This window comes from Cygnus atratus, chromosome 2 (assembly GCF_013377495.2).
Source record: "Cygnus atratus isolate AKBS03 ecotype Queensland, Australia chromosome 2, CAtr_DNAZoo_HiC_assembly, whole genome shotgun sequence".
Lineage (NCBI taxonomy): Eukaryota > Metazoa > Chordata > Aves > Anseriformes > Anatidae > Cygnus > Cygnus atratus.
The window spans coordinates 46,253,624-46,273,941 of NC_066363.1; the positions used below are offsets into that span (position 1 = coordinate 46,253,624).

The following is a 20,318-nucleotide window of genomic DNA, read 5'->3' on the forward strand; positions in this document are numbered from 1 at the left end:
CCCACTGTGTTTGTTGGATCAGGATTTGACAATAGGGACAGTTACAAAGCGGGATAAGATGTTTATTAACTGGACTCAAAGACTACCGAGAAATGGGATATGTTAGAGAACATTATGGCATATAGCACACGAGACAGGCTGAAGATATTGTGATCTTTAATGAAATATTAGCTAACAGAGCTGTTTAGTTTTAATGGCTGATAACATCAAATACACTCCAAATCCACTACACTTGATGCACCAGTGAGTAAGAGGAATCAGCAGGCAAGTGCCATGCCTTCCCTTGCACGTTTTCCCACACGTGGAAAGTCCTTCCTTATACAGTTATTTGACGATTTCTCAGTTTTTGGATAAAAGCCCTTTTTGGCATATACTAACTGGAAGATTTTTATTAAAAAAAAAAAAAAAAGATGAATAGATTAACCAACAACAACCCAAAAGAAAGATAATGGCAAAAGCCTTTTTTCTCTTACAGACCGTAGGCTCCTCAGAGCAACAGTAACACTTTCTTCCATATGTGTGCAGAACTTACCAAGTTGAGAATCCATCAAGAATAGCGATGGATGATAGAAAATACACACGAACAGTTGTACAAGAGCTGCGATGGCAGCGATCCTTGGGTTGCTGTTAACTGGATGTGCCTAGGAATAGTTATGTGTTGATGTCAGTGAAGCATGACGTTCCCTCATCCTTGTCATACAAGAGAGCAGTTTCTCCGAGATTTGGGCTATTTGGGCTAGCCCACACTTCATTTCAGACTTCGTACCAAGTAGGAACATACCGCACCAGCTAGGATTTGGTACTCTAGCCTATGATCCTCATGTTTACGTCTTAGCAAAAGCATTATTATGATTGATTCTATGTTTTAAAGATTATTTTAAGGTGACTTCAAGCTGGCACTGTGTAAAATTTAACACTTCCACACCACACGCTGTTGCCACCACGGAATGCTTTCAGATGGCAATTACTGGTGGTGAAATGGACATAACACAACTCCCTTCCAGCTGTAAAGGTCTTAAATTACAGCAAACTCTTAGCAGAACAAAGCTGACATGAAGGTTAAGCTCCTGAAGAGAACCAGGGCCCATGCTGTGGCAAGGACTCCACCAGATTCCTTCTCCAGGCTGCCCTGCACAGCAGCTGCACTTTTCTTAAGGGCAGCTTCTCCCATTTCCTTAGGCAGATGCCTGCCTAAAAGTTACCGGGTGTTCTGCTTGTGATCTGCAAATGTCAAAGCAGTTTGCAGGGCTATCACCTTCATTTCACAGGATGGAGATAATTCGGTACAAAGAAGGTGGGATAAGACAAAACACTGGATGACTGGAAGTGGAAGTCTGCTCCTAACTCTTGCCCAGGTTTCGCAGTCGTCACCCACAACCTGCTTTGCCTTCCCATTCTGCAGTTTCTCCACACGAGCAGTGACCACTGTGGGACCTCCCCTACATGCAGTAGTACTTTGTTCCTCAGGCTTTATAAAAGGCACCATGGTGCGCAGGGAGCAGCATCACAGCCACAGGATGGAGACAAGAGGAGTTCAGGCACCTCTGTACGCCATGACGCGCACGCTGCATTGCACACTGCGAACGTGGGGGAGGAGAGAGTCAAAGTCCTCTGGGTAAACCTGCACCTGAGCAGAGGCGCTCAAAGCACCGCGCCTCGCCAAGGGCTGGTCACTCCGGTCAGGGATACACCGTGCGGTACAAACCTGCCTGCTGAGCTCATGCTGCTGTCACTGCCACACGGCACGCTGCAGAGTCCTCGCATTGCAAACATTGCTTCTGCGAGCCGGTGCCTGCAAGCCGTTCTTCAGCCAAACGTCCTCTGCTCACATATAGAGGATCACTGAATTTGAGAGAGGAAAAGAAAAAGAAACAATAGCCGTAACAACCCTTTTTTATGGCTCTAACATATTATGCAGCAGCGATCTTGACCATAATGCAGTGCATTCACTGAGAGCTACAAATTCTGCCCATCAGCACATTTTCACAATTTTGCATAAAAATAAAGCTAGAGGTGGGAGGAAAATCCAGGCATAACTGCATAACTAATGCTTCCTTTACAGTGCCAACTGAGACACGTCTTTAAATCTGTATCTAAGCCTTCAGAGGCCTAAATCATTGCTGATATTTTCTATGGTTTCCGTTGAGTCTGTTCCAGATTTAACAGCTGAATTTTTTCTTGGTACTCTGCTCCTGACAGGTATTAAGTTTCTAATCCAGAGTCGGTCACTCAAGCCTTACAGTATTGTGTTTGCGAGGGACAAGTGACGCAGACGCTAAAAGCAGCAAAAAGGCATCAGGTTCACATTCGTCAGCCTGGTACTAGGGATTACCCACAATAACACAACGAAAATATTTTACCAGCTGCTGAAATTCAAAAAGCGTATCTCAGAATCAGACCCAGCACTGTATTTTGTGGCCATTATTAGCTTATCCGCTACAAAAGCTGAGGGGTACAAATTGTCTGCTTAGTTGCATTTTGTTATCGGGGCTGAGCCTGCTAGTCACGGCGTGGTGCAGCGCAGAGGTGTGTGTGAGCTTCCTGGGCAGTACCGTGGCACTAACACCAGGGAAGGCAGCGTCTCAGCACAAGGGGTGTCTGGCACTGAGCTGCCTGGTGTCACCCTTCCACATAACCGCGTCCTATTGACTGAAAAGGGTGAGAGTCCAGGAGCACGTAAGGGAGCAGGGAAAATGAGACAGTGACAGAATTTGTTCTCCCCTTACGTAATCATGCTTATCGTGAAATAGAAAGTGTCATTGATCATGCAACGTTCTGTGTTACTGGATGAACTGTCATGCTTGCAGCTTTTAGTTGTCGGGTCCTGCTCTGCATGGGATCAAATCCCCTAAGAGCACAGGATGTCAGTGGCAATCGAACAATATAGGGAGAGCACAGCACGACAGACATATGAAGAGGGTTGTAACAAATCTCTCAATCTGGAACACTTGACTACAGTGATTCAGTTCTGACTACAAAACACAGGGAAAGACACAGAGTGCCTGACCCCTTCCTGTGGCATGACGGTGACACCTACCTACCCTGTTTTTTCAAACAAGCTGAGGATTATGGATGGTAAATTCTAAGCAACAGTATTTTCAGAGACACAAATTAAAGAAACGGTCAAATACTCTTCAAAGTTTAGAAACACTTTTCATTTATATGTTAATATACACATACTACATTTTCAGGATAAATTTTCATTTATGTTAAGATACACATACATATATTTTTAGGAGAAAATATCACAAAGCATAAAATGACACCAGGTAAGTCCGGATATAAACATGCTTGTTTTTACGTCATTACAATACACACCTACGGTTATTTGACAGGTAATTCCCGTGTGGGCTCACACTTTAGCAGCAGGTACATCTCCTTTGGAAGGCTGACCAGCAAAGTGAGCCATCACAAACAGCGCTCCGTGTAATTATGACTCAGGACAGGCTGCTTTTCGAAGCGCCCCGACTCAGAGCTTTTGAGGAGGCACCTGGAAGCCGCGGCGAGCTCTCTGGCCACCCGCCTTCCTCTCAGACCCGCAGCCCCCAAGCCGGCGGCGACACCCTCACGGCCCCCCTCAGCGAAGCCCCTTCCCCCAGGGGTCGCGAGGAGGAGCCGGGCGGTCCCCGCGGGGCTGAGGGGCCGCCTGAGGGCAGCGAGCGCCCCCCCCCACCCCGCCCCGTCAGCACGGGGCCGTTGCCCCGAGGCGGGAAGCAGCCAACGGTCGCCGCGCGAGGCCCAACGGCCGCCGGGCCCCCCCACAGTGCGCACGCGCGTCCCCCCTTCCCTCTCCCACCCCTCCCCCAGCCCCTCCTCGCCCAATCCGCGGCCGCGCCCGCTCGCCACGCGTTCTCCACGTCGCCGCCGCCGGCCCGCCTCGGCCCGGGGGAGGCTCGCGAGTGGCCGGCGGCCGCTCCCCGCGCGGCCGCTGATTGGCCGAGGGGCGCGTCAGGCCGCCAGGCCCCGCCCCCTCCCCCCGTTCCCTTTCGGGCCGTGTCAAGCGGCGGCGGCGTGGGGCGCGGCGGCGGCCTCCTCGCGCCGGGCAGCCGTTAGCGGCCGTTGGCAGCCGTTAGGGGGCTCCGGGGCCCTCAGTCAGTCAGGGCCGCGCCGCCGCCGCCCGTTCGTCAGCCGTTAGGAGCGGCCCCGCCGCCGCCATGGCGGAGACGGAGGAGCGGAGCCTGGACGACTTCTTCGCCAAGCGGGACAAGAAGAAGCGGAAGGAGCGCAGCAGCCGGGCCGCCGCCGCCGCCGCCTCTTCCTCCAGCGCCGCTGCCTCGCACAACGCCGCCGGGGCGACCGCGGCGGCCCAAGGTCCCCGCCCGGCTGACGGTGGCGGCGGCAGCTCCAACGCCGCCTCCTCCGGCGCCGCCGGCGGCTCGGCCAAGAGCAAGGTACCGGGGGAAGGGTCGCGGCTCCCTCCGGCCGCGGCCCCGGGGCGCCGGCGCCTTCCTGCCGGCAGGGGGCAGCCCAGGGAGCGGCGCCGCCCCGGCCATGCGGGCGGCTCGGGGGGGGAGCCCGGCCGGCCCCGGCCCTGCGGAGCCCCCCGGGGGTACACGGAGGGGAGGCTCTCTGCCAACCCCCCTTATTTTATTTTATTATATTTATTTTGTTTGGGCCGTGTTGCAGTGAGGCCGCAAGATAACCGAGCTCTGGTAGGGAGCGCCTGGCAGCTGGCGTGCGGCTTCAAGCGAGTCGGAAGAAGCTTTGGGGCTCGCGGTGCGTGGCGCCAGCAGCGGGCCGAGGTCAGGGGAAAGCGCTCCGCTGCTCCTCGTTGGGTGAAATAACAGCGAGTTTCTGGCAGGGCCTCTTATTTCAGAAGTAAAGGTCGTTAAATGGGAGAGGTGCGTTAATTTGGAAACGGCAATGTTTCCATGGAGATGGAGGGGATCTAAACCGGCTTGGAGCTGTGGAGTCACGCTCTTAAAAAAGACTGAATCCTCAGCAGGCAGAGCAGTAACGAGAGAGCCCTTCCTACGTCAGCTGTTGCTATAAAGCAGGTCACGGTTCCTCTGCTAAAGGCTGATAACGTCGAAGGGCCTAGGCCGGTGTTCTAACAAGCTGTGCTCCCAGCTGCTCAGCAGGAAGGAGGCTAAGCCATTGGCAGACCTTGCTTGCAAGGTCTTCGTACTTCAAGTAATACAGCATAGGAAGCTCGTAACCTTCTAATTAGGCAGTGTGTTAAACCTGTGACGGGGAACATGGGAGGACTGCTTATCTGTTCTGGTCTGCTTCTGGCCTACCTTAATAGCACCACAATCTGCTGATCGAGCAGGACAAAATTGGCGCACTTAGGTGGGTCTCTTTCCCCAAACGCACTACCAAACTCCCGTTTTGAAACCTCAAGCAAGTTCTCTCCAAAGACTAGTGTTCTGCTGTCTTTGTATAGTAAAATTGCTGTAGTTCTGAAGCTCGCTTTTGTACTAATATTTTTTCAGAAAAACACTATTTAAAATAAAGAGGCTGTAAATGTGATTGTGAACATGAAAACGTGAACATACCAATATTAATCTTCGTCACAAATCTACTGCGGGCTATTCCAAGTATTCTTTATTGTTTGGCTCCTAAGAAATAGGTAATGGAAAGTTAAACCTAAAGCTTCATGTGCATTCAGGCTGTTATAAAAGCACGGTAAAAGGGAGAGGTCTTGCCCTTGCATTTTGCTGCTCTCAACTGCACGGTCCCATTCCCTACTTTGTGCTGTGCCTTGGCTTTCCTTTGGCTTTTTTACTGTGCTGATTTGGTTTTCATTCACTTGAATGCCTTTTTTTTGCTGAGGCGTTTTGTAGCTGTTCTAGTGAGTTAGAATCATCTCACAAGGGCATCGTAGATGGCATACAGTAAGTTAAGGGAGGAGGGAGTGGGATCTCTTTCCCTGTTGGCAGTGGTGCACATGGATTGATTGGCCATGGAGCTGCGCCTTCACCATTAGTTTTCTTTGTCTTATCTTGGTTATGTCCTTCTCTTCATCCTTTGGTATAAAGATGATAACTTTTATATTTTTCTCTTCTTACAGGAAGAGGATGACTGGAAGGAGTTTGAGCAAAAGGAAGAAATTGATTATAGTGGTCTTAGAGTTCAGTCCATGCAAATAAGGTACTTTTTTCTCCCCTTTTCTTCCCTCCAGGGTAGTCATTTCATATTTCTAAAAACTTTTCTTCTCTACGGAGTCCAATTAAGCAGAGATCTGATATATTTCTGCTAGTGTAGAACCGATTGCTGTGGGGTAGCTTAGGTTATCTATCACTTTGTTTTGGGTCTGTATTTTGGTTGGGGTTCACAATTTTTCTTAACAAATGCTTAAAATTCCCTTTTTTAAAGACTGCAAAATAGGAATTTCTCTGAGAGAAATGCAGGATAGTAATTCCCCTTGAATCACTTGACTGATGTAAGGATATCTGACTCCATCTGTGGTGAATTCCTGAACATTTGCATTTTTTTTCCAGAACGTAGTTGGTAAAACCAGTGTTCTGTGACAAGACCCCACAGGACTGCATTTGTGAGCGTCATCCAAGATTCTTTGCTTGCTTTTTCATTAGATTTTTTTCTGTAGTCTGGTCTAAAATAAGTCTACTTAAGTCTATACTGGTTAAAAAAAGGCGTCTTCAAGCTGGAAAAAAGTATTAATGACCTTAGTTTCAGCCCAAAAATGTCATGTAATCCTCATTGTCCAGGTATTGATAAACTGCAATTTTAAGATCATTTTTAAGATCATTTTACCCGTAACCAGTACAATAGATGTTATCCTCACTGTTTGAGCAGGCCTCAGGCACGCACTGATCTATGTAGTTCTTGAGGTTTTTTCCTCTTTGGAGACAGCTGTCGTCTTAGGCCACTTACACGTTTCTGGTCCACCAGCTCTTCATGCCATCGGAGTGTCATAGCAGCTAATGACGTGTCCAAAAGGACAAGTAACGAGTGGGGCTGCTTCCCTGGCTGCTGGCGCTGTTGGACTGAAAAGCGAGTACTGTGGCTTTCTGGACAAAGGCAGTGTTCTGAATGCTTTTGATGCTGTGGCATATTTTCAGGCACGTGGAACTTTGTCACAGGATTTTGTAACTGCTCAGTTTGTGGATTCAGGGGGAGGTTGGACAAGCAAATGGAGGAAAAACCCACCAGAGGTTCTTAGTTGTCCAGCTCAGGAGATCTTTAAGCTTAAAACAAGACACAGAGTACTCTGAGGGGGGAGAATGTTGTATATACTTACTCTGTTCTTGCTGGTTTGTAGGCATCTGCTTTTGACTGTAGTTTCAGATAAGACAGAGAAGCATTTATGGTTTTTACTGAATGTGGCCAAACACTGAAAGGCCATCTAACATTTCTGAAAATTAAGTATTTTTGACTGTTCTCTGATCACTGCTTTTACAGAAAGCTTCTCTCTTCTTGATTAGTAGGATTTGGTGTGTTATAAAGTTCTTCTATATTCATGCTTTGCTGCTCTGATCAGTGTCTTTTTTTTTTTTAAACAGCCTCACCCTTCATGTATGTCCCATTATACCATGAAGCTTTTTGTAGTAGTTTGGTCTAGCACGTTATTTTGAGTCTCTGGCTATTTCTATGCAAAACAAAATAGTCTGAATAGAATACATAGTCAGGTTTTTGCATGCGATTTATTAAAAAAAAATAGAATATTTTAGTCTCTGTTTTTTGGGTTGGCCACTTTAAAAAAAAAAAAAAAAAAAGATTTTATGTGTATTTGGGTAATATAGGAGTGTTTTCTAGGTGCTTGTGGTTATAAGAAAAAGGACCTCCGCATTGGTATTCTGCCACTGCTTTTCCACAGTTCCTTCCACCTGACCAGTATTTCACAGAAGCTGGACTTGTAGCCCTTCCCTGCTTTCTGTTGTCATCTCAGCGCACTTCTAAATGCATATCTGTCACACTAGGAAAAAGTCTTTAAGCTCAAAATAATAAATCACTGTATTTGATCACTTAGTATGTTTTGAACTTTTTTCTTTAAATTTTACTTTCTTTTTTCTTTACCTTATCAGTTGTCAAGTTGTGTAGCACTGTACTGAAAACTGTTCTGGCAGAAGTACTAGCACAGCCCTTACAGGACTAACATAGTCTGGTTAAATCTTTGATACAGTAGCCAGAAAGTCTTGTCTATGGTGATTGTGTAATCTGTGTTGAGTCTTAAACCTCTATATGTAAAAAAAAATAAATTCTCTCATAGTGAAAAAGAAGAGGATGAAAGTGAAAAAAGAGAAGAACCTGGTGACAACTGGGAGGAAACCAGTGGTGGTGTAGATAGATCATCTGGGCCTTGGAACAAGTCAGCTCCTGCACCGGCACCTGTTGTTGAAACAATTGGTAAATTTATCTCAGAGTTGTTGATTTTTCTGATCAAAATTAAGCTGCTCAGAAGGTTGAGTGCAAGGAGCAGTTCCTATTCCTGTGAAGGGTTCTGAGGAGCTTAATTGATAATGCTGTCATTTAGGCACGATAAACATGAATAGAGGTTGTTTTTTAATTTTGGGTTTCAAAGTGGGGAGTTGGCGGCGGTGGAAAGCATCCCATTTTTAAATTTAAACTTTGCAATTCGCAAAAAATCAGTTGGAAGCGTTTCTGTTGATCTAAAAATATTGCTTTGACAATAAGTGTGTGTTCAGCCAATATCTGACGTTTAATATGTCAGTCCCTGAGTAAGGCTCAGTGATCAGTAGCACACAGTTTTTTTTTTTAAATCAATTCTAGGGTATGCAGAACATGACATTGCAAAATGAATCCTCTTACTGGGAGAGGACTTGAGTTTTGATTAAATACAATTCTTAGTCTCTGTGGAGAGAAACTACTTAGCCATGATTCTGAGTTCAGACTATTCTCTTCCACCGGGAAATACATTTAAAAAGTGGTCTGCTGTGGTTTTTTGTTTGTCTGTACAGGTAAGGCAGTAAAGTTACTGTGTTAGTTCTTTGTAGATTGTTACTCTAAATATGAATTACTTGAATATTCTCTTCAGCATACGCAGAAGTGCTGTGAATGAGACTTGGCAAATACATAATTATATTTTTAGAACTCAAGTTTTAAATGCAAGCTACTAATAGATTGAAAAAAAAAAAAGATAAATGAAGCCCTCAGTGGTTTTGGTACCCTGAGCTTTGTGAGGCAATACACTAGAGCCACATTTTATTTAGGCTACTGAGGATGGGTTAAATTGGTGACACCTCGTTTCCTGCCTTGTCCAAAATATTAGAGCTTTAAGACATGCAAAAACATACTTGTAAGTTTTTCACTTTTTTTTGTCAATTGGTGGTTTTAGGGATGAATGCAAACTTAACTCGGTTGCCTAAATGTTGTTCTTACAACCAGTTACAGAACCCCCCGAACCAGTTCAAACTGGTGGTGTATACAGGCCGCCTGGCGCCAGGGAGGGCGGCAGGCCACGGAGAGCACAGCAAGGACCACCTGAAATCTATAGCGATACGCAATTCCCATCGCTGCAGTCCACTGCCAAGCTTGTAGACAGTCGAAAGTAAGTACATGCCATTAGTTCCCTAGGAGACTTATTGTAACTGCCGTCTCTAAGTTCTTATTTTGTTCCAGGAATTAAGCCCAAATCTTTCCACAGAGGAAAGATATAACCAAGAATTTAGTCTCTGTTTGGCAAAGAGATGGGAAAGGTCTTAACTGTAATTTCCAACTATAGGAAGGGCTTCCCATGAAATAACTTTTACAGGACGTAGCCAAACAAGACTGCCAGTTACCTAATCGGCTTGCTGAGGGATTTCTCTAAGTAGAGTTTCTGTTCTTGACAGCATCTGGTTCTGCTACATACTAGCTATGGTGAGGCTCTTTGTTATTACCTGCCAGTGAAAATGAGTAGGATGTCTTGAACACAGTTCCTTCTCATCAGAGATGTGAAGGCAACTTAAACAGAGGAATGGGGTTTAATACAAATGCAAATTTGTAAACATGCTGTCTGAGCTGTGGTTTAAAATGAGCCTCCCAACTTTGCTGAAGCATTTGTGGTGCTGAAGACTTGAGTCTCACCCTGCTTTTGAGTCCTGATCTTCCCATAAATTCCCTATAAATGAGAAAACTAGCTCAGTACCTATTTCACTTGATGTTTTTTGGTTTCTCAATGTGATACTGAATAATACAGCCTCACTGAAGCTTTGTTTCCATCTATTTTTGGTGTGGCTTTGTCTACTTGGCAAGTGAGACATGCTGTCATTGCGTTAGGGCTGTAAGGGTACAAATTGGGCTACGGTGAAAACTTGTGTGTACCAGAAAGTGAACAAACATCTGTTTTCTAAAACTTATCCTTCATAAATGCACTTTAAATTTACTTTTGAGAATGTCAGTATTGAGACTTAGAATGTAATCTGAATTGTACTGGAAGATGAGCTTGATTCTAGAGAACAGGCTTTACAAGATTTGCTTGGGAATGTTTGGTTATTCTGTTAAAACTCTAGGCCTTGGTGTTTTATGTTCATAGTGTAATGTTTTTTGTTGGGATGGGGTGGAAATCTAATAGAAATTCACAAATCACAAGCTAGAGATAAGATATTTACTGATTACATTTATTTTCCCATAGGGATAAAGAAATGGAGAAGAGCTTTGAAGTAGTAAAACACAAAACTAGAGGTAGGGATGAGGTCTCAAAAAACCAGGCACTTAAACTTCAGCTAGACAACCAGTATGCTGTGCTTGGGGATCAGTAGAGCTGCATACACATTGCAATTAAGGAATGCTTTTTTGGTAACCCTTCTACTAAGGTAACTAAACTACAGCTAACGGCTATGATGAACATGCCACCTTATTTCTGCTGGATCTGCTGCAGCAAGTGCAGACTACTTTGGCGTAACTGATTGGTTCTCCTGCACTATGGAAGCATAATATGTTACAACTTCCCCATTGGATATGGGGCAAATTAATGTAAATGATTGAACAAGAGTCATCAGTTCTTTAATGCTCAGAAAGATACCTACAGCCAGTGGTCATTTCAAAATCTTTTTATGTTCAGATACTGAGCCTTCGTAAAGGTTGACTACCTCAGACTTGCTGCACTCATTGTGGACACCATGTGGATCACAACTTCTGGAAGAGAAGGTTACAGCTGTTTTAGTGGCCATCTGAAACTTGAAACCAGCTCTACTGGATTCCTGTCAGAAATCCTGCAGAAGTCAGCCATTTGGTTCCAATTTGCTATAACAAAGATTTAAGTGACCTTAATGAAAAACCTATTCTGTTCCCCTTCTGAGGAATCCTGTCACGTGTAGCCATAGCCTACTAGAGACTTCTGGAGCATACCATACCACTCATACTATCCAAGTATAACGCAGAGCTGTAGTTTGTTTACCTTTTTAGATAGCTGTACTGAAGTAATTGCAAAACAAATTAAAACTCATTCAGATTTGAGGAATGATGGATTTGAACAGCCTGTTTGCATTAGACATTTTCACAGTTACCTGTTTAAGCATTTTTTCTATTTTCCACAAAAAAAAAATGCCTTCCTTGTTTCTGGTATCAAATTGCAGTATATTTAAATAACAATATCATAGTGAAATAGGGCTGTTTTTTGTCATGAAGTTTGTCTTTTTGACCCTAAGGCACTAGAACTTAGAGTTTTGATTTGACACCGAAGTATCCAGACTCCAAATACAGTCATCAGAATTTGTTGTGTTAAAAATATAAGATACATGGCAGTAGTAATACCAGATTAAAAAAAAAATCTCCATTGAGTATTTGTCTGTTGAAGGGCAATGGTTGCTTGATAACCAAAATAACTTTGTATACAGAGGGATAACTAAAGCTTGGTAAGCCTTATTTGTTTGGCTACTTTGGTGAAGCCTGCAGGCTTTTTGAGGCAGAAATCCTGCAAGTGAAACTCGTAAATGGTGTTTATTCAAGTCAGGAAGTTGCGTAATAATGGAAGGCAGTGACTTCTCTATGTTGTTGTCATTTCTGAGTTAATTTAATGGAAGTAGGCAAAATGGCACTGATACACTAAGAGTATAGGACATTGCCTGTAACTTCGGTTCAGTGAACAAAACCTGACAAGTGCTCAAAGTGTCCTGCTGTAACTGTTTTTCTTTTCTTATGCCAGAAGGAAAATGAAGTACAATTAGTGGCATGGTCCAGTGTTGAGATTACTGAGTAAATGCCAAAAAAAAAAAAAAGACCCAACATCTATGAGTTGCCAATGGCAAGAGAAACAAGGGAACAAAACAAAACTCGTTTATTTGTGTGAGAGTACTGTGCATTTGCAGATGAGGATAGTGCTGGAATTGCATAGTTGGTTCCTTTTGATTAACTGTTGACTTGCTTTAAATCTACTTCTCTGAGGCCAAGGGGAATTTTGCTGTTGACTTTGGTGGGGTGGGGTTTCACCTGGTTCTTCTGTGCACAAACTAAAACTGGCCTTGCCCTTGTGGAGTTAAGTCTTTAAAACTTTTGCTAGAAGCTGCTATTAAATAGAGGACTCAAAAGACTATTTCTAGTTGGAGACTTCATTTGGAACCAAAACCCCACTGAAAGGCTGGTACTGATACCTTGAGCTCTTAGCCATGTATCTTCCTTGAAAATAGATTGTTGCCAGCGAAACTGTTGATGTGTCGCTAAAGGTTTCTGTGGAATTCATGGTAAATGGACATGTCACTTGATGTGGTAGAAATGTGAAACCTTTTCCCAATGCTCTAAAGCAATCGAAATCACCAGTACATGTGAATCAAGTTCTAGTCTACTGTATGACGGGTAGATGAGACTGTCCATTTTACTGTCTTTGAGGTTTTGGGGCACGACTTCTGGCAGTTCAAGAAAATCCTGTAACAGCTTAAAATCAAATAAAATGGAAAAATATACATGGATCCTGGAGTCTAATGAATCTTTGCCTTTAGTACTAGCTTCTGAGCCTGCGACAGCTGAGCAAATGCAGTGTATCTGGATCCCTTAAGGGACAGGCCGTGGAGTGGGTAATAGTCAGTGTCACTATGGTCAGGCGGACTACGGCTAACAGCGTGCAGCAGTGCATGTTAATAGGTTTCTATACATAGAAGTCGAGTTTGCTACCTGTCAATGTCTTGCTGCCACCGTAGGACTGTTTTGAGACTGAATTGAACGTGAATGAAGTTCTGATTTGCTTTTCACTTACGGTAGCTCTGCTGCACTGAAGAATGGCAAAGTCTGGTTGCTGCTGTACAGCAGTCTCTGAGGAGTCCATCTGCTACTGATAACTAGAGGGGTTATTTTGGGGGTCTTTGCTTAAGCATATCATTCCAGTTTCCTTTCTGGAGGGCATGAAGGAAAAAAACCAAATGCAACAGATTTCCACAGTAAGGAATGTTAGGCTATTTCGAAGCATTTCTTGTGTTAAAAATCACTGCCAGCAGCTATCAAAATGCCCGTTGTCAGTGTCTTCCATGTAACAATTAATTGTTCTGCATGCCTGAAATGTTGGAAATTGGTATTCTTTGGAAGCTCAGTATGTTTTTGGGACTCAGAAGTCCAACTTTCTGGTTTGTTGCATTCATTTGAGGCATGCTAAGAATGCCAATTCCATTCTTCCAAAGTGCTTGTTGAAGGCTCATGCTATAAATGAAGGATTGTCAGTTGTAGATGTGAGTTTCTCAATACCAGTCAGTGGAACGTACCTGTGTGCTGCCTCAGGAACTCTGTAACACACTTTCATGGTGTGTTATTAATTTCCACCTCAAGGGTTCAGTAGTACTTTTTCTGGCTTAAAATAAAACCACAGACTTTGTAACTTACCAAGGCCATCAAATTAGCAACTTGCTAGAACATTAAGTGTCCAGTACTGGCTGGGAAAGGAACAGTTTGCATTTGTGGTTCTTGGTGATGTAGTGCTTTATGTTTAAAATGTCAAACTAAGCAATTTTGAAACAGTTGGACTTCCCAGCGACTGCTGTAGGAGTCTGGCATGTGTATTTATTTGAGCTAATGAGAAATGTAGGGGAGAAACTTTTGTTGTTGCCCCTATCCACCCCACTCACTGGTGTAATTGTGCTGTGCTTCATCTTAGCTGCAAATGAAGGAATTGACAAGCAGAAGCGACCCTCTCCTGCTTCTTCGGTTTTCTTTGTAGCTAGCTTTACCAGTCATGACCAAGGTAACTCTCTTCTACTTAGGAGTAGATGAGTTACTAAAGGTACAAATTGTGTTAGAAATCTGACATCATGGGAACTAGGGTGTTTTTTTTTGGTGTTTGACTGCATCTGTTGGCTTTTGAAACCTTTCACCGCAGCACTGCTGAGCTATGTATGCCGTTTAAGTCAAGGAAACCATACAAAATTTGATAAGGCTGCACATCTTGGAGTTTGCTTCTCTGGGCTTTTGCAATAATTATATGTATATATATTAAATTAACCCTGCTTGAGCAGTTTTAAGCCTGCATGTGGCTTTCAGATGCAGAAAGAAGTAAAAGAGGGCAGGATATCTGACATGTTTGACAAAAAAATTGTTCAGGAAAAACTAAAAATTCATCTGGATACAGACAAGCTAAGAACTTAAGAGCTGTAGCAGATGGGAAAAGAAAAGACAGACTCCTCGGTTTGTTTTCTGCTAAAGCTGTTTTGGATAAGTTATAACTGTCATGTATCTAGCTTGGCTGCTGAAGTACCAGGTGTAGTTTCACCGTGTTCTGTTGGAAGCAAAATAAAACAAATCTTTCCTTTAAAAAAAAAAAGTGGAAATCAATCAAATAAAACATGGGGGGTGGGGAGAAATGAGAAGGAATAGGAAGGGTTTTTGCTAAGCAGCAGTATTTAATGTATAGGGTGAGATAGTAAGAGGAAACATGCTGCAGAGGTCAGGACTACTTCCAGACATGACAGATCCATCCAACTTCAGATCAGCAAAAGCATTTGAAGTTAAGTAGTTGGGGAAAGTATCCTCTTTTTTCCCTTTTTTGAAGCGTGCCTGGAGAGGGGGGGGTGGTTGCCTTGACACAAAGCTGTCCAACCAGTTGTCTAGAAAGAGAACAAGAAAGCAAAACTTCCAAGATAATTCAACAGTCATATTAGGAAATAAGTTCTTTCATATTGAAGAAAACTTCTTTCTATTCTTGGATGGTAAAAACCTGAGACACTGATTTAAATTGCTACGAAGACGTTACCTTTTTTATGAAGCATCTTCTAATGGTATGTATATCATGGGTTTATCTACAGTTGCTTAGAATACATGTTCATATAGCAAGGTTAATGAAGCTTTAATATTAAAAAAGCACCACAGTGTTAATGGAACATCAGAAAAAGTGCATCTGAAAAACTAGAATGAAAAGTGTTATCACCGTATGACTGCAGTGAGAAGAAGCAAGCACATTCTGTAGCAATAGTGTAAGACCAGGAGTGGGATTTCACCGTTGCTTTTCCCCTGAGCTGCTGCTAACTGAGTAATTTAGTTTCCCTTTGCCTCAGTTTCCCGAGGTGTACCAAAAAAAATACCTCAGAGGTGTTGTGAGGCCAGAGTTGCTCTTTGAGCAAGTTCTGGGGCTGGTGGAAAGTGATACAGAAGGACTAAAATCTGTATAAAAATATCTTTACATTAGCTTTTGATATGGTACCCTAATGCTACTGTGGGAAGAACTTATTTCTACAGAATGTAATATATGCTCCAGTCAAGTATTAGTAATTAGATGTTTAATTTGTATGGGCAAGGGCAAAGTTCAGGCTTAGCCCTCTGTTTCCTCTCTTTGGCTAACTAAATAGTGTATTAGCATAATGTTTTTGTTCATACATGGAATACGTCTAAATTAATATTGTTGTATTTTGCAAACCCCATGATGAGTAAACGTCTGCTCACAGCCATCTCTTATAACGTGGCTGTTTTAAAGTTTGTTCAAGTGATGTGAACGAGATGTTCACTCATCAAAGCATATAGTTGTCAGGATACTGAGTGGTATTGTGTAGTAGTAAAGTAGTTCTCTTCCCCTGTCCACATGTAAACACACATTCTTTCTACTGTTTGTCTTGTTGAGTAGCATGCAAATACAAAATAAATGTGAGGGAGAGAATAAACTTCCCTTCAAAACTGCTAAAATCTGATAGTAAGGCAGGCTGTGGAAGAAGAAGGTGAAGGGAAGAAAAGACAAAAGGAAATAGTTACCTCTTGTAGAGGTTTCTGTGAAGCAGTAAGATGGAGAAGTGTTCAGAAGAGCTGGGGGGAAAGAAATGTTCAGAAGATAGAGCTGGGGGGGAGTAAGCATAGGGAGAGCTGGGAAGGGAGGAGAGGAAGGAACACAGATGCAGAAGAGATGCTTACTCTGCTTACTGTTTGCTGGTTTAGCAGTTAACTGCAGGAGGAGGAACACGAAGAAATAACTTTTATGAATATGCCCTTGCCGGCTGTTGCTGGTGATTTCAAGGTTCATTGCTCAGCACTTACAGTGGGCCTCCGCATGGAAGCAGAGAACACGAAGGCGGTGTGCGTGCAGATGAATCAGAGCTCTGGCGGGCACTGGCCAGCAGCTATTTCCTCTAACCAATATTTTTATCATCGCAGCATCTCTAGGACAGTTGTTAATGTGTATCAGACATGACAATTCTCTGTCAGAAATGATTACTGTTAAATTTCAATGAACTATTGCAGTTCCTTCAGAGGAAATGTTCAGCTAGCAGAATAACGAACGTTAAAGAAGAACACGGGGCTTTTGGGCATACGTATGGTGATGATGAGTGGTATTTTTCATGTAGCAATGAGATCAACAGACTGGTAGCAGGTTTAAAATGACTTCGAGAAATGTCCTGTTACATGGTGGGTAGGAGAATTATTTCTAAGATGTTTATCATCTGCTTTTTTTCCTCCCTTTACGAATAAACTACCTTGTTCTTACTATCTTTCTAGTAACAAAGGGCCGCTTCTACAAGCCTCTGATCACATTTCTCCCTGTATTTTTCTAATGTGTCACTCCTTTTAAGGTGCTGATGAAACAGCAAATATTCACTGAGACCCTCTAAGAGAAATATATGCTGTAATATTTTTCCATATTGTTCTGTCTTTAATACAGCCTAACATCTTATTCGCTTTCTTGACTGCAACTACACATTGAGCAGATGTCTTCATCAAGCTGTCCATGGTGATGCCTAGATCGTCCCCTTGAAAGATCACAACTAATTCAGAATCCACCAGAGCATGTATGAGTGGTTTAAAGCCTTTCCAGTATTCATTGCCTTGTTTTTTTTTTCCTGTTGACATCCATTTGCCACTATTTGCCGAGTTTACAGTTAGCTTACCCCGGCAATCACCATCTTTCCTAGTGCTGACAAGCCTACTAATTTTCTATGGGCATTGGATTTTGCCACCCTATATGCTGAAGTCTTCAGTTTCATGTATATAATTCACTCTTCTTACCAGTAACTAGCATGGCATACTAACTTTTACTCACTCTGACCTTTTCTGTTTTGTTTCTTGTCTATCTTCTGTATTGCATTTTTTTCTAGCTCAGTTGTTACAGCATTGAAGTCATCAAGTTATAACTGTCTGCTTTAGTTCAAATAATATGCCTACAGAAAAGTGTTAGTTAAAATGTTGTCATGTTTTTCTTTTAACTAAAACAAGTAACTTATTCTGTATCTCTTTCAGAATATGTACAACAATAACAAAATGATTCAAACCATAAAAACAGGCTGATAAAAAGAGAACATGCAATGACAAGCAGCTAAAGTGCATATAAGCTAGGCTCTGGGAGATCCGATTTAATTGGTTTCAGTGGAGTTACTCCTTATTTCTGTCACTGGAGATGAGTTTCATTAAGTGAGATCTCAAATGAAGTTCTAAAGTCTAGATACAGCAGCCAGAATCAAGCGCAAGAGAGAAAAAGCCCTACCGCAGACTTGTTTTAAATTTCTGGGTTACTCTTTGTTTCTGGCAGAGTTGAAGCAAATGTCTTACTTGCTCTGGCCAGCGATCAAAAGGGCTCAAGCACGCCTGATATAACATACCTGCTGTAATATCAAACTGGACATTGAAATTAGATATTTGAGATGAAGGCAGTGCAGCAACACTGGGGGGCAGGCTTAGTCTTTGTGGTTTGTTTCATCTCTTTACACTCTCATCATGTACTATAAAGATCATCCAGCTGTAAATAATGCTAAGTCTCTAAGTACTGACAGCGTTTACCAGTAATGCTACATTTGTGAACACAGCAGAGGTGGTATAACAGAGGACTCAAGCCTGTTAGGATGTACAGCCTACCTCTTACCAGCTGTATTGTCTCAGTATTGGACTACTATCATACAAAACAGCTGCTTTCTGCTACTAACAGTCTCTGAGAGGACTATACCTTGGATTTTGCTTTCAAATAAATTGTAGGTTAGGTATTCAATCTGTAGTGCTTACTAGGATTGCCAAAAATGATTGTGGCTGCTAGGGGTTATCAAGTTTACAAATTGGAGGTGAAGTTGTGGGTTTTTTTTCCAAGCCCTCTGAGAGCAGAGGTAGAACAGATGTAGCAATACCCTTTGTCAGAATGTAGTACTTCGTACCTCTTTCTACACATCTTAAAAGACTTAGCTGTGCTGCTACCACAGACCAGAGCCCTGTGTGTTATTTACTGACCAGTCAGCACCCCCCGACTGGCTGGTTCTCTGACTGCACTGTGTCCTTAACCTGGCAATTAGGTAGAAGGCAAACTGTCTCTTTAAGCTGGCATGACTGTTTCTATGTAATTGGCTCTGCTATTCTTTTTCCTGCAACTCAGAGGACAGCAAAAATCTCTCAAGTATTTGACCTTTTTTTCCACTGTAATATTCCCCTTTTTTTTTAATTCAGCTATGCTGCTATGCCAAGGAGCTCTAGCCAGGTGCTTTGAATTATTCACCATTTATTTAGAAAGCAGATCTGTAAGCAAGAACTCATGAGTCTTGATCAGGCTATATTCCTTCAGTCAGGGCTCCAGCACCACAACTGCAGCTCTACATCTGTTGTAAAATGCTTAGCAAGTAAGTGTGATATCCTTGAGTGCTGAGGAATTTAAACCTAGATCATCCAAGGCTCTGTGAGAGCCTCATTTGAATAGAATACAGCAAAATGAAAGGAGTAGCACAGCCCAACTGTTTTACCGTGATCAGCGAAAAGGAATAGGGTTGCAGGACTGGTAGCCTGTCAGCTCAAAGAGAACTGTCTGAGTTGGATAGCAATCAGCATGGTCTAGCCTCTAGGGTTTTTGTTTTTTAATAAAGAGATGATGAGTGAAGAATAGTGAAGAAGACGCACCAATAAATGAACGAATAGGGAACTGAATTTGTGTTCAACGATGTACCAGAATGCCTCACCACCAGAGTTAACCTGAAGTAACGAAGATAAAGCCCTTGGAATGATTACGGTAGAGTACAAAAGAAAGAACGATACTGTCTAGCTGGGAAAAGGGTTGGCCGGGAGCCCGTTCAGCACAGCAGGAACCGCATCAGCAAAGTGGAGTACAACAGGATCTATTTCTGAGAATCACTGTGTGGCCTCCCACAGTTAACACAGGAACCTAATGATGCCTGTATATTTATATAATTATATCTTTATAGTCATAATTTAAGTTCAAAACCTGAACTATATATATATATATTTTTTGTCAGTAGATTTTTTTACCCTGGTTTACCTATCATGGCTTCTGCATATGACAACTTCTAATTGTGCAGTGCACACACCTGTTGTCTTTTTGTCCCATGTTAGAGTAATGGTATCAAACTGTAAAGCACTTTTGTGATGTTTCCTGTGAAGAAAGCTGAAGAAAATAAATTTATCTTAGCAGCAGCAACTGAATTTATAACTCCACCTTTGTCTCAGTTTGTGTTCACTCATCACTTCAGCGAATCTAAGCACTTATAGAGGTTAACGTGCTGGGTACAGTAGGGCTGCTTTCTGCCTGCTTTCCCCCAAGACCCCTCACTTCCCTTTTTCCCTCACCGTATGTGCTGAACAAGTGCCTGGAGAACAGGCAGTGCTCAAAAGCACCCCGCGTGTGTATGTGCTTGGGGAGAACTTGGGGAGCTCCTGGACATCTCTAAAGCTTAGCTAAATGGGGTGGGAGGCCCATAACCTGTGGATAGCAGCACTACCCTTCTAGAGCAGCAGCTTCTGAGGGCAGGGATGAAAAAAAAATGAAAGCACCATAGGCCCCTTGGGTCTCACCTACTACCTACACCTATTTAAAATTCCTATAACACAAAGCTGCATTTTGGAAGTAAAACAGTAAATTGTCAGTGAAATGCAAAAATAATGCAAAAAAAATGGATTAAAGCAAGGCAGAGATGTAGTGTTTGACATCCAGATAGCGAAAAGTATCATGCTGTTAAGATCAAGCAAAGCAACTGTTACTGCTGTAGCCTCCAGTTCAATTCAGCCATCTCCTCTAAGCCACTGCTGCTAGG

General features: G+C 43.0%; 1 protein-coding gene and 1 long non-coding RNA gene across 9 annotated transcripts; one reads left to right on the top strand and one right to left on the bottom strand.

Moving 5' to 3' along the window:
• Nucleotides 1-139: 139 nt before the first annotated feature.
• LOC118249695 (uncharacterized) lies at nt 140-3,761 on the bottom strand. The gene is made up of 2 exons (XR_004779186.2): nt 3,319-3,761; nt 140-1,842 (listed from the first exon to the last, which is right to left on the bottom strand). It is a non-coding gene; the product is annotated as an uncharacterized LOC118249695 (long non-coding RNA).
• A 108-nt stretch (nt 3,762-3,869) lies between these two features.
• On the top strand, nt 3,870-19,722 carry CDV3 (CDV3 homolog). Of its 8 annotated transcripts, XR_004779192.2 has the most exons (7): nt 3,980-4,391; nt 6,014-6,093; nt 8,174-8,310; nt 9,310-9,472; nt 10,538-10,587; nt 16,964-17,090; nt 17,539-19,722. XR_004779192.2 is itself a non-coding variant. In XM_035549959.2 (6 exons), exons 1-6 carry the CDS (start codon nt 4,155-4,157, stop codon nt 16,966-16,968), a joined length of 672 nt encoding a protein of 223 aa, XP_035405852.1. In that variant the 5' UTR covers nt 3,980-4,154; the 3' UTR covers nt 16,969-19,722. The 8 variants fall into 8 exon arrangements, 6 of the variants coding, with proteins under 6 accessions (XP_035405850.1, XP_035405853.1, XP_035405854.1 ...); XR_004779193.2 differs by lacking the exon at nt 10,538-10,587; XM_035549959.2 differs by having other exon boundaries at nt 16,964-19,722.
• Nucleotides 19,723-20,318: the final 596 nt, after the last annotated feature.

Bases quoted from the DNA above. Each gene is read 5' to 3' on its own strand.
- CDV3 (XM_035549957.2), top strand. From the start codon at position 4,155: ATGGCGGAGACGGAGGAGCGGAGCCTGGACGACTTCTTCGCCAAGCGG. The intron at 8,311-9,309 runs GTAAATTTATCT...TCTTACAACCAG, and splicing joins ACCTGTTGTTGAAACAATTG to TTACAGAACCCCCCGAACCA. The intron at 9,473-10,537 runs GTAAGTACATGC...ATTTTCCCATAG, and splicing joins AAGCTTGTAGACAGTCGAAA to GGATAAAGAAATGGAGAAGA.